Source organism: Schistocerca cancellata, chromosome 2 (genome assembly GCF_023864275.1).
Source record: "Schistocerca cancellata isolate TAMUIC-IGC-003103 chromosome 2, iqSchCanc2.1, whole genome shotgun sequence".
NCBI lineage: Eukaryota > Metazoa > Arthropoda > Insecta > Orthoptera > Acrididae > Schistocerca > Schistocerca cancellata.
Genome location: NC_064627.1, coordinates 909,453,750 through 909,470,350, shown reverse-complemented (window position 1 = coordinate 909,470,350; position 16,601 = coordinate 909,453,750). Strand labels below are relative to the sequence as shown.

General features: G+C 38.3%; 1 protein-coding gene across 1 annotated transcript in view; it reads left to right on the top strand.

The window, feature by feature from the left end:
- The window catches only part of LOC126162843 (DNA polymerase alpha catalytic subunit), a 244,379-nt gene that overhangs the window by 172,405 nt on the left and 55,373 nt on the right, over positions 1–16,601 (top strand). The window contains exon 26 of the mRNA XM_049919607.1: positions 3,990–4,059. Within this exon, the coding sequence (XP_049775564.1) occupies positions 3,990–4,059 (70 nt within the window). The remainder of the gene's footprint in view (positions 1–3,989; positions 4,060–16,601) is intronic.

Here is a 16,601-nt window from a genome sequence, read left to right as displayed (position 1 = left end):
TGTTTCTGATACTAACCACAGGGATCTTACTGTGTGTGTGTGTGGTGGCTGAAAGCAATGAACCTTAGTGCTCACATCTGTTTAAAAGTCTGAGCAGGAAGGAAGACTGTCCATAGCAGCGATCCCAACCAGTTGTCACTGAAAGATACACTTTGTGGTGACTGCAAGCCTAGAACTATTCTTGATGGCTTTACCTGTAGCCAATGTGAGATTTTTTTTACATCTGAATACAGTAGTTGTAGCTATAAACAAATCCTTGCTGTTGTCCTGTTGATAAAAAAAAATTGTAGTTAAATGAAGATGTGAAACCACTTGTATTTTGTGAAAATGAAATGGATGCGTGACTGCTGAACTTCAGCTATTATCATGTGGTTGCTGTAGAATGTGTGTGCGATTGATTGAGTCCTATTGCATGGTTCTCCATTGTATCTTTCCAACATGTTCAACTCAAATACTGGTGTGCTTAGCAGCTGCCATAAGTTGCACTGTGTATGCCATTGTTCAAAGCCTCTTTTATCCAAATGCTGAGGAATTACAACACATTTGGAGTAGTGTAGTTGACCCAATTTAGTTGTTTGTATGTGGAATCCACAGCTGTGATACGTATTATGTAAACTGAAGGTGGAGGGAAAGGAATGGAAGGGACTATCGATGTAAACTGCATCAGGGCTTTATGTGGAATCAGCAGCTACGAGTGAAAATATATACTGGAGCAGGACCTGAACACGGGATTTCCTGCTTACTAGGCAGTTGTGTTAACCACTGCACCATCTGGACACAGTGTTTATGGCATTTGTGCAGATTATCTTGGCACGTCTCCAGGCCGACCCACATTCCTATCTAGCACCACCTATCCGCATTCCCCCTCCCTGTCCTCTGTGCTCACTATCTGGAGATTATCACATAAGATTAGACATAATTGTGAATCCGCACCGAAGGTGTTGGATTCATTGCCCACCGTGGAGGACATGGACGAGGACTGTGGACAGGTGGTGCCAGAGGGGAATGTGAGTTGGCCGGAGGTGTGCCGAGATAGTCTGTACAATTGCGATAAACTGTGTGTCTCTATGGTGCAGTGGTTAATGCAAACTGTCTAGTAAACTGGAGCACCCAGGTGTGAGTCCAAGTCTGGCTCATATTTTCATTTGTTCCTGCTGATTCTGCATAAAGTCCTGATGCAAGGACATCAATAGTTCCTTACCTTTCCTTTCCTTTCCTTTCCTTTCCTTTCCTTTCCTTTCCTTTCCTTTCCTTTCCTTTCTCTCCCCCTCTACCCTTAGTTTACATAATAATTCAGATACTTTTGTGAGTAGCTGTGTGATGAAATATGTCCATTTCCCCCTATAAACAAAATTAGTGTCATGTTATCTAGACCTAATAAAAGCACTCCATGGTGCATAGATCATCCTTGGCCAAACTGTGGAGTGCTATACTTGCAGTGTAGCCTATACTGTCTGCAAATGTACTCACTCATCACAAGCCACATGTACAAAAATTGCAGCTTCTGTGTGTACTACTTCACTATTAGTGTCGAGTGTATAGCCTGCTGGCAGGTGTTGACCCATGTTTCTCTTGTTAGAAATTGTGGGTTGTCGTTTGACATTATTGTATGGGGGTTTTACTGATGCATGGCTATAATGCTGTTAATTGCACGTAATCCAAGAACATATTTGCTGTATCCCTCCTACAAGACAGCAACCTGCAAACTTGTAACACCCTCACATCCCACAGGTGGCGAAGCTTCAGGCATTGTTTGCCACAACAGGCACAAATACCTGCAAGCAAAATACCAATTTGCATCGTCTCACATATTGGTAAGTGTTCCGGACAACAACAACGACAATACACCCATTTGTTGTCCACCATGTTTCGGGCAGCCGCCAAGAGAGACACCAAGTCTGCTGCCAACAGAGTGCATTTCCATGATCATGGCACCATTATTACGAACACTATTTTTCTACAGCATGTCATGTGGCCACCAGAAGCTTGCACTGTATCCATGAGCATGACAGCATTAAGGCCAGTGTTCAGCCACAGATCAGCAGATTGGTCTCAGCTATTGAACCAGTTACTTTTTGAGCTCTCCCGGCCAGGCACCAGCTGCGTTCACAGCCCATCGATTGGAGATTCACTAAGGAATCATTGTCAGACAGTCATTTTGCAATGTGTATCTCCAAATTTCTACCGAACTCTGCAGTGTTTATCTTCTAATTTCTTCCAAGTTTAGGGCAGTGACTTCCCTTCTTCAGACTTTGACTTTACATCTATTAAGTTCTGATTGTGTGATTGATTTCAGATCATTCCAGATGGTAACTTGTACTGAATTTAAACTTGTTTGTCATGTGTGAATCTAGACTGTACTTTTGGACCAGGTTGTCCTAGGCAAGGCGGAATCATTTCAAAGGAAACCAAGTGAAGTTCAAGTATGAGAGGCACCAAATATCGTAAGCAACGAAAGGAAAGATAGTCAAAAGCATTTATAAAATGGTACCCGAAAATTAAAAGGTACAGTTCGAAACATTCATTACAAATGTTGCACTATGTAAAATAAGGCTGTACATACGAGGTCTGTTCAAAAAATTCCAGAACTTTGACCACAAAATTTTTCTACGCTTATCTTTTACTTATTGTGCAAGGTCTCCTTTGAAATACTCTCCTCCACAGTCGATACATCACTCCCAGTGCTGTTTTCACTTCCGGAAGCAGTATTGGTACACCTCTTGCTTGATCGTGTGAAGTGCCGTCTGCGAATTTTCTTTTACCTCATCTACCTTTGCAAAGCTTAAGACAAAACTTTGCAATGCTGGATGAGGTAAAAGAACACAGGAGAGTAGAGAGGATGAGGCAGCATAGTGATTTCATTTTTTGTGCAATACTCACGCCCCAACAGGGAGGAATGTGTGGGTGCATTATCGTAATGCAAGAACCATGAATTGTCTTGGAGCATTCAGGCATTTCCCTACTTACATTTTCTCGCAATTGTCGCAACACATCCTTATAGTCCCGTTGATTAACAGTTGGTCCCTGTGGCATATCAGCATGGCTTTGACATTTTTTGGTCATGGAGACCCTTTCCCAACCATAGTGAAGACTGAACTTTAGTCTCAACATCATAACCATAAACCCATGTCTCATCAGCATTTATGATTCTCTTAAGGAACACCTCGTTTTCATTTGCATGATCCATAAGCTCTTTACAGATTGTGAGGCAAATGTCTTTCTGGTCTTGACTCGGGAGCTGTGGGATGAACTTGGCGGCAACTCAGTGCATTCCAAGATGCTGTGTCAGGATTTCGTGATGTGATCCAACTGAAACTGGCAAACACAATTTTGTTGACGTTCCTCGCTTGAGTGTCGTCAGTAGACGTAGAAGGGCATCCTGAATGAGTAGTACCTTTAATTTCTGTTCAGCCATTTTTAAACCATTTGAACTATTCTTAACACTGAGTACAGCTTAAGCATTCATCAGTGTAGGATTCCTGCATCATTTGGTGCGTCTCTGCAAAGGTTTTCTTGAGTTTCACACAAAATTTAACGTTATACTCCATAGAGTACTGAATTATAACTGACTGACATACAACAATGAAGCTTCCAGCAGTTGCACATTAACCACCAGTATGTGCTGGGATGCCAACTGCATTTTGCTCCAAGACACCATTGACATGAAATTATGAATGTTCCGGAATTTTTTGAACAGTCCTCGTACACCAGAGGTCAGCTGCTGCTCATTCCCACAACTTTGATGGTGTTTATCACAGATTTCCTCCATGTAACCTCCTCCTCCTCCAATGGTTGTGCAGCATATTTTGATTGTGGCATGTATTTGGCACACACTTTCTCAGGCAGATCTGTGATTTCGTATTTGCAGTTGATCAGGATGCAATAGCTTCCTGCCTTCAGTTTGTGCCACCAGACAGAATTCAAATATTTTTTATATTATTTTGTTACACCATTAATATTTGACATTGTTTCATCATTTTTATTTCCAGATTCAGATTTACATGTATGAATGAGAAGTGTCAACAAGTAATAGTTATGGATGGACCTTATAGGAAAACTGTAAGTATTACTAATAGAGTGTTAAAATATTATTGTTTAGATCATTCAGTTGCTTAATTGTCAATATAAAAACAGTTAACTGTGAGTGTCCAGCAAGTTGTAGTTAAACTGAGTTTGGTATTTACTAGAAATCCTTAGTGAGTTAATATTGCAATATGCAAACTACATGAGCAGCAATTAATAATAATAATAATAATTATTATTATTATTATTCTGGATTTACAATGTGAGTACATTTTTCCAGCACCTATTCTAGATTACAGTAAGTCACTAATTATTGTTCTCCACTCTTCTCTATTTGTCCATAAATCTTCAGGAATGTTGTTCTTCCTCATTGCTGACTGAACTCCCTGTTTCCATGTATCAGGTGGTCGTCCCCTTTTTCTTCTTCCAATTGGTACCCAGTCGATTATGCATTTTGGTAGCCTTTCCTGTTCCATTCGTCTGATGTGTCCATACCATTTAAGTTGTTTGTGCTCGATGAAATCAATAATTGAATTTTTACATTTCATCTTGTCTCTGATTACTTAATTTCTTATTCTTTCTCGTCTTGATATTCTTGCTGAACGTCTCCAGAAATCCATTTCTGTGGCTAATAATTTTGATTTCAGTTGCCATAATAATAATAATAATAATAATAATAATAATAATAATAGAGGCAGTAATGAATATATGAAATTTCAGGTGTATTGGTCTTACTAACATTGTGTTAAGCAATTTCCTTGTTATGTTCTTGTGCAATCTGAGTAATGATATCTGTCAGAAATAAATGGCAACCACATAGAAAGTATTGACTTTGGAGAAAAAGTTAACTAATGAGTGGAGGAGTGATGGATAATGTTGTGAGGTTAGTAGATGAGGTAGGAGAAATAAACCAGGAATAGATAGAAATGCGAAATGTGTGATTATTGTTTACAGTGTAACAGAAATACTAGTGTGCAATTGAACAAAAGGAAAGCAACTGGAATGTGTCACTTTGGTGACAGGTAAAGTTCTGATCTTAAGTGCAATGATTTTGGATAATACAGAATTACTGAGTAGTTTGTTCCAGAGTTGTGTGGCTGAATCGAAGGAGTTGGAGACAGGTTTAACATTATGCAGAGGTATAGCTAACATTCGGGATGTACATGATCTGGTGTTGCAGTTATGGAATGATGATAGATATTTGATATGCAAGGAGAAGTATTGATGACATTAATGACTAAGCACCGATGACAAAAGCTGAGTGTGTGAAAATCAAGTCGCTTGTTTGGTTGCACCCACCCTAAGTGAGAAAAGGAAATAATGAAGTGATCAAACAACCAAATATTACATAAGTATTTATGGCTAGTTAGAGTTATCTGGTGTTTTCACTAGATAAAAGTAGAAGATAGGACTTATTTTTGTTTAATATGTAAGTTTTCTTATATGCTGTGACAGTTTGTTCTTACCGGTGCTTGTACAAGATTGTGTGATGATATTTTATTTTCTGGTGGTGTAATTAGACATGATGAAGTATCGGAGGAACTGTTTAATGAAGACGTTTGCTGATCAACATCAGGTGGGATGTGAGGAAGACATGAGACTTTTTGGAATTTAGTTTAAAACCCACATTTTGTGCCCACTGTAATGTTGAACAGTGGTTGCCATCAGCAGCTTTCTTAGGGCTGGCATTTGAAACTGGATGTCATTAACAGTAATTAAAAGAATGTAGCACACATGAAATATCATTGATATGTAGTGAAAAAATCAGTAGACCCAGGATTGAACCCTGGGGACTCTAGAGAGCACATGCTTCTGTGATGACTTATCTATATACAGATGACTCGTTGATTTTTTTTTTTTTTTTTTTTTTATTTTTTTTTTTACCTTGAACCACAGTACTTCACTGTTTGTGAAATTCAGCTGTTTCATTATCAAAGTAGTACAAAAAATAATTGAGCCTTGCTGGGATCAAATAGTATTAAAATGGTTGCTTCACACCTGTCCATAGCACTTATTGATGTTTTCATTCAATTTGATTAATACAGCTGCCATTATGTTGTTGTTTTCAAAACCTAATTGATATTTATCATGGATGTTGTAAGATTTTGGATAGTCTATCAGTTGTTCAAGAATAACATACTCCACTGCTTTTGGCACTGCAGGTAATATGTCGATTGGTCTGTAGTTGCTTGGTGATTTTGGGTGATCATTAACGATTTTTTTGTCCATGCTTCAGAGTATTCCTGCTTTATTTTACTGGTCCTTGAAAACCACAGCAAGTTGTGACAGTATTGTTGGTAATGCATTCATTCCAGCAGTTGAGCAAGACGGAACACGGAAATAGTATGTGCCATTCACGAAAACCATCCAGGACTAAATGAAATAATTGACAGTCGAGCAAGATGGAACACGAGAATAGTATGTGCCATTCATGAAAACCATCCAGGACTAAATGAAAAAATTGACAGTCGGGACTCTAGTACAACGACTACAAGAGAAGCCTGTGGTTATACCCTCCTGCTGGGCTTCGCCTTCGTGCAACCCCTCCCACCCTCCCATTGGACAGGCTTTAGAGGATACAGTGATTGAACTATTGATGCATGTTTATGGAAAGTGGCATCATTTATATTTGGATAATTACTATAACAGTGTAGAACCTGTGGAGTGTTTGCTTACAGAGAAAATTTGAGTTTGTGGAACACTGCAGCAAAATAGAGGAGTTCTGGAAAAGTTACAGAACACAAAACTAAATGCATTTTAAACTAAATATAACAACAAAAGAGGTGAAATACTCGCAAAATTATGGAGAGCGTTTAAGATCAAAATAACACAAATGATTTCTGCTATACATAATCAATTTAGTTGAAACACAGAATTATGTAGAAAAACCAATTACACTATTCAGAAACCTGATAATGTATTGAATTATACTAAATACATTAAGGAAGTGGATTGAGTGCACCAATTCCTTGGTTACTGTCCTTGTATATAGGGCAGTGACTAAGGAATAGGAGAAACTATAAAATGGTCAAAAAAAGTGGTCTTACACCTGTTTAATTGTGATTTATAAAGCACATGCAATTAACGTTGAGTATAGATTTAAGTGTCAGGAAGCCTTTTCTGAAAGTATTTGTGTGGAGTGTAGCAAGGTATGGAAGTGAAACAAGGATGATAAACGATTTAAACAAGTAGAGAATACAAGTTCTTGAAATGTGATGTTACAGAAGAATGTTAAAAATTAGATGGGTAGATCACATAACTAATGAGTAGGTACTGAATTGAATTGGGGAGAAAAGAAATTTGTGGCACAACCTGACTAGAAGAATGGATCTGTTGATAGGACACATTCTGAGACATCAAGGGATCACCAATTTAGTACTGGAGGAAGGAGTGGGGGTACAAATTGTAGAGAGAGACCAAGAGACGAATACAGTAAGCAGCTTCAGAATTATATCGGTTGCAGTAGTTATTTGGAGATGAAGAGGCTTGCACAGAGTATAGTAACATGGGAGCTGCATCAAACCAGTCTTCAGGCTGAAGACCACAACAACATATAATGGATTCATACTGCATCAGCATTATGATGCAGGTTGCAAATATCTTTATTTTCATGACTTTTTTACTGAAAATATGTGATACATGGATTAAAATTCACCTGCTACTGAAGAGAAATTCGAGGTCGCTACTACATCGCATGCTCCCAATTGTGATTCAATCAACAGATGTACCGGGCAGTTCAAGCTACACCACCCCACACACATGTCCAAAACCAACCCATGAAGAGGACAAATGTGCCATGTATGTTAAAAAAAATAGGACAACAAATTTAATGTGTAAGTCTTGTCGAGTCACATTACACCTCAGAGATTGTTTTGCTTCCTACAATTGAAAGGAGAAATACTAAAGATTCAAGAAAATTTCAGTAAATAAATATACAAACAAATAAATACAAACAAATCTTGCATTTGCTTACGCACAGTGAAACTTGTTTTTGTGCAGTATATTGGGATCACAAAAACATTGGAGTAAAGAAACTATTCAGAAATTTTATAAATAACTGTAACAAATAATTGTTTACAACATAGTAAAGAAAAGCAGTGGGGAGAGACCACATGAAAAAACCTGCACAAAATAAATAGCGCAAAGAAACTAGCATAGAAAAGGACCACTCAAAAACAGTTTTGGCTGTATATCTTCCAAATTTTGGGAAAATAGAGGGACAGGTTTGAGATCTAATGGGAACTGGTGATGACGTTAGTAAAACTCCCAAGAACCTTGACAAACTGCTGGCGACAAGCAACATGATTGGAGGCAGTCCTACCTGCACCAAACAAAAGAATACCAATGAGACATGCAGATGACACAGTTTTAAAATTTATTTGAATGATGGTATTGTAATCTTCCAATACCCCGATTGTTGGTGGGTTACAATTCATGAGAATTCTTCATATGAATCTGTCTGAAATGATGCTTATTAGCCCTGAATTATTATTAGAAAGTAAATTATTCCTGCCAGTTACAAACAACAGATGTAATGGAATGTGACTATTCAGTTTCAATTTAAAGTGCAAAGTGGAATTGTTCAGATTAATTTCTTCTCCACTTTCCAATGGTCTGCTTTTCCTTCAGTACAGTGCTACATTCCAGATATGCAGTTTAGTTATCATCTTCCATGAGACAACCTGATCCTAGATAGAAAGTTTTGGAGTAACATGTCGCTTGGCTTTTGACATACTTTTTGCATTGTCAACCCTGAATATATCACGGAGATTATTGAGAAAATTCCCAAAGTTACATGACATGTTGTTGTCTAAGCTCTTCTTGATCAGCATTCCACCACATTCTTTAAAAAATTACAGCCATTCGAAACTGCACTGGCTAAATTGTTTTTCTTGGTTATCTTTAATCGTACACAAAGTGTAATTTGATTTTATAAATCGTAGAACATGCTAGTTGTATGGGTGAGGTGCTGATAATTATACGAGGCGTCTCGCAGCTGTTATTACAGGCTTCTTCTAGGGGTTAAAGATGAGACTTAGTAAGTATTATTGTGGTAAGAGACCCTTGCCCAAAAATGTATCATTTGGATGTAAAGCAAGTTTCCAGATTGGATCACTTCCATATCTCCCACTTCATGATATGCACATAGCAGAGGCAACCATCTCTGACGTGTGTGCTCTACAGTAGCTGCTCCATTGGGCGACTTTGCTGTCTGTTGCACGAAGTGTATGTAAAAGTTTTTTTACATGTGGTCCTTGGTGAATAATTTGTGCTGCCGCCAAAACTCGTGCAAGAAGATCTTCCAACTGTACAGGAATCTCATATGCAAGACTCTCCATATGACCCAACAAGATAAATTCGAGAAGAGTTAAATCTGACGACCATGGTGGCCAAGGAGTTGGTCCACCTCGACCTCTCCACCTTCTACGGGATTTGGCTGAGATATTCAGATGCCACATGTAAAATGTTTGAGTGCATTATCATGTTGGAACCACATCTGCTGACAGATTGAGGGTGGAAAACCTTCCAGTAACTCCACCAGTACCTCTTGCAGGAGTGTTGAGTATAAGGGACCTGTCACACAGTGTGGAAGATCGTGGATTGATAAGACGATCTTCAGTGATACCATCCCGTACATTGAAACCAAACTGTTTCTGAAATCAATATGAAATTGTGGCATGAGGATTTTTTACATCCGAAATGTGGCTATTAAGACAACTGAAAAAAGCTTCCCTGATAAAGTGAGCTTAAGGCATAAAAATAGCATGCCTTGGAAATTCAGTTGTGCATATACAGTGATGTAGAAACTACGTAAAAAAATGGACACTTAGCAGAAAACATTCTGTTGGTGATAAGTGTGGAGTTGCTAGTCACACAGAACATGCCAGATGCTTGTTGAGTGATGCAAGTACCCAGCATGGGCAATGTTTCGAGTCCTTGGCCAGACTCTCTTCTGCCTGATGGGGGATGTCCTTCTCAAATTTGAGAGTGCAGCATGTCTTTGGAAACAGGTTCCTTATTCAGACTTTATATATAAAGTCCCCTCTACAGCTTCTAGAAGTCCATAATATGAATTGTGAAACACCATGTATAATTTCTTTGTGATTTATGATATCATTGTGGTAAACATTGCTTTTCTTATGACTCTGATCACTCAGGCAATATTCCTTGGTCTGTCTGAATAAAGTGATATTAATTCCTTGAAAATGTATGCTGCAATTGATTCTCATGTCCAACTGTTTTAAATCTTGCATGACATAGTTTTATGTTACATATGCTGAACATTTTTGTTAATTTATTCTGTATCTTCTGTTTTCATTACTGTAACATGTCTCACATTTGTGCAAATATCTGTATTTGCACATTTAGAAGTAAGTTTCATCTTGCAAAACATTTCCAGACCATTTTCCCTATCCCACAGTTCTCTCAGTAAAACTTGTACCCACACTACATTTTACTGCATCCCCATAACCAGACATGCCAAACTAGTCTTTGTCACTTATCAGCTTCCATCAGTTTGTCTATTGGTCATAAAAGTAATGAAAACGAACAGATGGCTATGAAACTGAGTGAATGGGCTTGAATTTGGTTTTGTGTGTCACTCAGGTATGGTTCTAGAAGGGAATTACGTATTAGTGCTACCCAATAATTATTGTATCCAGCAGTCCATTTAATAAAAATTCTATAAAGATCCACCAAAACTCTTAAAAAGTCTTTGTTATCAGTAGGAGCTTTTATATCAATCTCTACAAGTCATGTTAGCACAGTCTCTGCTATTGCAGTGTGGAAGTTGGAGTGGCAGGTGCGGAGGGATGAATTGGAGCTGTGGCATTATTAACAAAGAGCTATAAGAGGTGTATATACATATCGGAAATGACGTGTAAACTGTAGCTCTGCCCAAGACAGTGCTGCCATTTAATGTTGTGCAGGCGTAATGTCAATTAGAACAGCTGTTTCTTTAATTCTATTCACTCTTTCTTCTATTTAAATCTCCTTAGAGGTTTTAGATGGTGAAATTTCAAGTTTGACTAAGAAATTTAATACTGCATCTCTTATTGTTAAATATAACATTTGACATGAATTTACGAGAGCATGCTGAAAAGAAATGCCTCCGAATTATTTATATGAAAACTCTTAAAACTTTTTAAATAAAACAATGTTACTAAAATTCAACATCTTTATTCTTCATGTCTGTGTATATGCAGTCCTGTACTGCTAGAGGGCTCCAAATTGTAGCGTGTAACACGGTGGCATTTAACGTAACTATGTCCATGTGTGAGAAACAGCTTACTGTAATCGAGTTTCGAATTTGAAGAGTTTGTCTACACATGGTACACCATCTCCTTCAGCAGAACAATGCCTGACCCCACACAAGCACTGTGACATTACAATACAATTTTTATCTGTTTCTGAAACATAAAAAGAACCCTTATCATTTTGATAGTGAAGAAGTGATGCAAACAGAGATGAGATGTTCCCGTCAACAAAGTCAAACATTGTGCAGTAATGGTGCCAACAAGCTGTCTCTCAATGGGAGAAATGTCTTCTTTGCCAGGGTGAGTGTCTTGAGAAATAAATGTAGAGATGTGAAGAATAAGGATGTTTGTAATACTTACAAATCTTTAAGAGTTTTCAAGTAAAAAGTTCAGAGGCAGTACTTTTCAGCGGGCTCTCAAAGTTTTGTAATTGTTATATTGTCTTGAGAAAAACTGGAAGTTTTCGCTTCATTAGTATATTAAACAACTTATATTTTAAGTGATGCAATGATAAACAGAACAGAATAGAATAGAAAAGAAGTTAATTATCTCGTAACATACAATTTCAAGCCATTGACTTAATGTGCAGGAGACTCATCAAAACACTAAAACTGGTTTACAGTTTTCCTCATAATATCAGTTATATAATTTATGGTGCTGAATAATTAATTAATTAAGCAATTAATAATTTTTTTCAAAAGTAACAAACTTTTACAACTTAACAGTCCTAAGTACTTGCTTTCTCCTGCTCAAATTTTCAGGTTGTCATTTATGAATTCTGCTACTGAATAGTAACATTTTTGCACTAGTTTCTCGTATAAGGTTTTTTTTTTTTTTTCCAGTGTTTCTAATGCTGAGTAGTTCTCGTCCTTTCACTTTGTTATAAATTTTCATACCCACAATATGTGGAATTCGGGCATCAAGTTTTAAACAGTGGGTGGGCAGCATACAATTGTTTTGCTTTCTGATGTTGTAATCCTGTTGAAAATGATTTGCTACAAATAAATTAGGATTACTATGAATAAAGATAATCAGGTCATAGATATATACTGAGGAAACACTTAATATACTTAGATTTTATAGGACTGGACAACATGATTTTCTTTGCCCTACATTGTCGATATTTCCAATGATGGTTTTCTGAAGTTTTAATATTCGACACATAGGTGTGACTTACCCCAAAATACAATTCCATGCCTTATTACTGACTCGAAATAGGAGTGATTTAGTGCTTTTCTTAAGTCCATACTTGCAGCATTGCACAATATCCTCTTTGCAAATGCTAGGCTATTTAATTTATTTGCAAGGTATTTGTGTATATGTGAATCCCATGATAGATCTTTATCCAATTGCATTCCTGGAAATCCTGGTTTCTGTGACAGACCTGAATATCTTTTAATTTTGCTTGTTTTGTTTTAAAGTGCATTAAATGAGTGTTTTCCATGTTTAATTTTAACCCATTTAAGTCAAACCAGGTATCTAATTTTTCTAAAATATTTAATACAGTTTGGGGGATTTGGTCAGTACTGTTATTTTAATGATTACAGATATGTCATCTTCAAATAAAACTGAGTGACACTTACTGTTAAGCGGCAGATTGTTTATGTAAAGCAGAAACAGAATGAGACCTAAGACAGAAGCCGGCCGGAGTGGCCGAGCGGCTCTAGGCACAGGTTCGAATCCTGCCTAGGGCATTGACGTGTGTGATGTCCTTAGGTTAGTTAGGTTTGAGAGTTCTAAGTTCTAGGGGACTGATGACCTCAGCAGTTAAGTCCCATAGTGCTCAGAGCCATTTGAACCTAAGACAGAACCTTGGTGTACTCAATGTGAAATAGTTTTCCATTCTGAAGTATAAGTTCCTCTCTCTTACGATATAACCACTCTTTGTCTTCGGTTGGTTATATAGGATTAAACTATTCTAATGCATTGCCCCTAGTTCCATACTTTCCCAGTTTACAGAGTAGCATGGAGTGATTCACACCATCAAAAGCCTTTGATAGGTCACAAAAAATTCCTGTGGCATGCAGTGAGTTGTCCAGGGACCAGCAAATTTTATCAACAAAATGATTTATAACAGATACTGTGGTTTTGGCTTTTTGAAATCCATACTGGTTTTTGTGAGGTTATTTTAAATTTTTCTATAAAATTTTGAATTTATGTGGTGACTACCTTTTTAAATATTTTTGACAGTGATGGAAGAAGAGAGACTGGGCGATAGTTTGCCGTATGTTCTTTTGTGCCTTTTTTGAATAGTGGATTAACTGTTGTGTACTTCAGTGTGTTTGGAAAATAACCTTCTTGAGACTTTTGTTGGTAACCCATCCCATCGTTTACTGGAGTAAAATCAGTGAAATTTGCACTGAAACCTGATATTTGAATCAGATCGATGAATTTTGTTGATTTGTTGGCTTCACTGGCTAGATCTGCAGTATGTGATCAAAAGTATGTGGACACCTGGCTGAAAATGACTTAAAAGCTCATGGCACCCTCTGGAATTCAGTATAGTGTTAGCCCACCCTTAGCCTTGCTTCCACTCTCGCAGGCATATGTTCAATAAGGTGCTGGAAGGTTTCCTGGGGAATGGCAGCCCATTCCTCATGGAGTGCTGCATTGAGGAGAAGTATTGATGTCGGCTGGTGAGGTCTGGCATGAAGTCAATGTTTAAAAACATCCCAAAGGTGCTCTATAGGATTCAGGTCAGGAGTCCATGCAGGCCAGCCCATTACAGAGATGTTACTGTCATGTAACGACTCTGCCACAGGCCGTGCATCATGAAAAGGTGCTGGATCATGTTGAAAAGTGCAATCGCCATCCCTGAATTGCTCTTCAACTGTGGAAAGCAAGAAGGTGCTTAAAACATCAATGTAGGCATGTGCTGTAATAGTGCCATGCGAGACAACAAGGGGTGCAAGCCCCCTCCATGAAAATCACGACCAACCATAACTCCACTGCCTCCAAATTTTTCTTCTGGCACTACACGTGCTTTCGGATGACATTCACTGGGCATTCACCATACCCACACCCTGGCATCAGATCGCCACAGTGTGTACTGTGATTCGTCACTCCACACAATGTTTTTCCACTGTTCAATCGTCCAATGTTTACACTCCTTACACCAAGCGATGCATCATTTGGCATTTACTGGCATGATGTGTGGCTTATGAGCAGCCGCTCGACCATGAAATCCAAGTTTTCTCACCTCCCGCCTAACTTTCGTAGTACTTGCATTGGATCCTGATGCAGTTTGGAATTCCTGTGTGATGGTCTGGATAGATGTCTGCCTATTAAACATTACGACCCTCTTCAACTGTCGGCAGTCTCTGTCAAGTCAACAGACAAGGTCATCCTGTACAGCTTTTGTGCTGTACGTGTCCCTCAATATTTCCACTTCACTATCACATTGGAAACAGTGGATCTAGGGATGATTAGGAGTGTAGAAATCTCGCGTACAGATGTATGACTCAAGTGACACCCAATCACCTGACTACGTTCAAAGTCCGTGGGTTCCGAGGAGTGCCCCATTCTGCTCTCTCATGATCAGGTTGCTGATATGGAGTACCTGGCAGTAGCTTGCAGCACTGTGCACCCAATATGAAAAACATATGTTTTTGGAGGTGTCCGGATAGTTTTGATCACATAGCGTATGGTGAAAGCAGCAGTTTTATATATATAAAACAAAGATGATGAGACTTACCAAACAAAAGCACTGGCAGGTCGATAGACACACAAACATACACACAAAATTCAAGCTTTTGCAACAAACGGTTGCTTCATCAGGAAGCTTGCTTCCCTCCTTCCTGACGAAGCAACCGTTTGTTGCAAAAGCTTGAATTTTGTGTGTATGTTTGTGTGTCTATCGACCTGCCAGCGCTTTTGTTTGGTAAGTCTCATCATCTTTGTTTTTAGATATATATATATATATATTTAAAAAGAAAGATGATGAGACTTACCAAACAAAAGCGCTGGCAGGTCGATAGACACACAGACAAACACAAACATACACACAAAATCTAGCTTTCGCAACCAATGGTTGCCTCGTCAGGAAAGAGGGAAGGAGAGGGAAAGACAAAAGGATTTGGGTTTTAAGGGAGAGGGTAAGGAGTCATTCCAATCCCGGGAGCGGAAAGACTTACCTTAGGGGGAAAAAAGGAGGGAAAAAGGACAGGTATACACTCGCACACACACACATATCTATCCTCATATACACAGACACAAGCAGACATTTTTGTCTGCTTGTGTCTGTATATGTGTGGATGGATATGTGTGTGTGTGCGAGTGTATACCCGTCCTTTTTTCCCCCTAAGGTAAGTCTTTCCGCTCCCGGGACTGGAATGACTCCTTACCCTCTCCCTTAAAACCCACATCCTTTCGTCTTTCCCTCTCCTTCCCTCTTTCCTGATGAGGCAACAATTTGTTGCGAAAGCTTGAATTTTGTGTGTATGTTTGTGTTCGTTTGTGTGTCTGTCGACCTGCCAGCACTTTCATTTGGTAAGTCACATCATCTTTGTTTTTAGGTATATATATATATATATATATATATATATATATATATATATATATATATATATATATATATATATATATATATATGATGAGACTTACCAAACAAAAGCGCTGGCAGGTCGATAGACACACAAACATACACACATACACTCCCTTCTCCTTCCCTCTTTCCTGACGAGGCAACCGTTGGTTGCGAAAGCTAGATTTTTGTGTGTATGTTTGTGTTTGTTTGTGTGTCTATCGACCTGCCAGCGCTTTTGTTTGGTAAGTCTCATCATCTTTTTTTTTAAATATATTTTTCCCACGTGGAATGTTTCCCTCTATTATATTCATATCATTAATTTGAACCCAACATTCACGTTTGTTATTGTTATTGTCACTGTTACATTTCGTCGTCTTTTCTGTCATCTTATTTCCTCCTTCTGTTTTTGCCAGCAGTTTTACTTTCTATTCACCTTCTCCTTTTTTACCGTAATCCAGTATACAATTTTATCCCGCCGATATATACTCAATTATACGTAAGAATACGTAACCCACTTCCAAACCATAACCAAAAATTTTTTTTCCGCTTTCAACACTACCGCTGCTATAAAATCCGCCGTTTCCAGTTCACAAACAGTTCCTTTCAGCTATTAAACAACCTTTTCGGCCAGTTTTAATATCTTTTGCTTTATTTCCATTTCCGTTTTTCTCACATCATCGATCATTTTTAGCCGCTTCCCACAGGTTTTAACGTCATTATTTCTTCATCAGACAATTGTTAGCTTCATTTCCATAATCTGCCACCACCAAACCACCCTTTTAATACATCCTCACGTA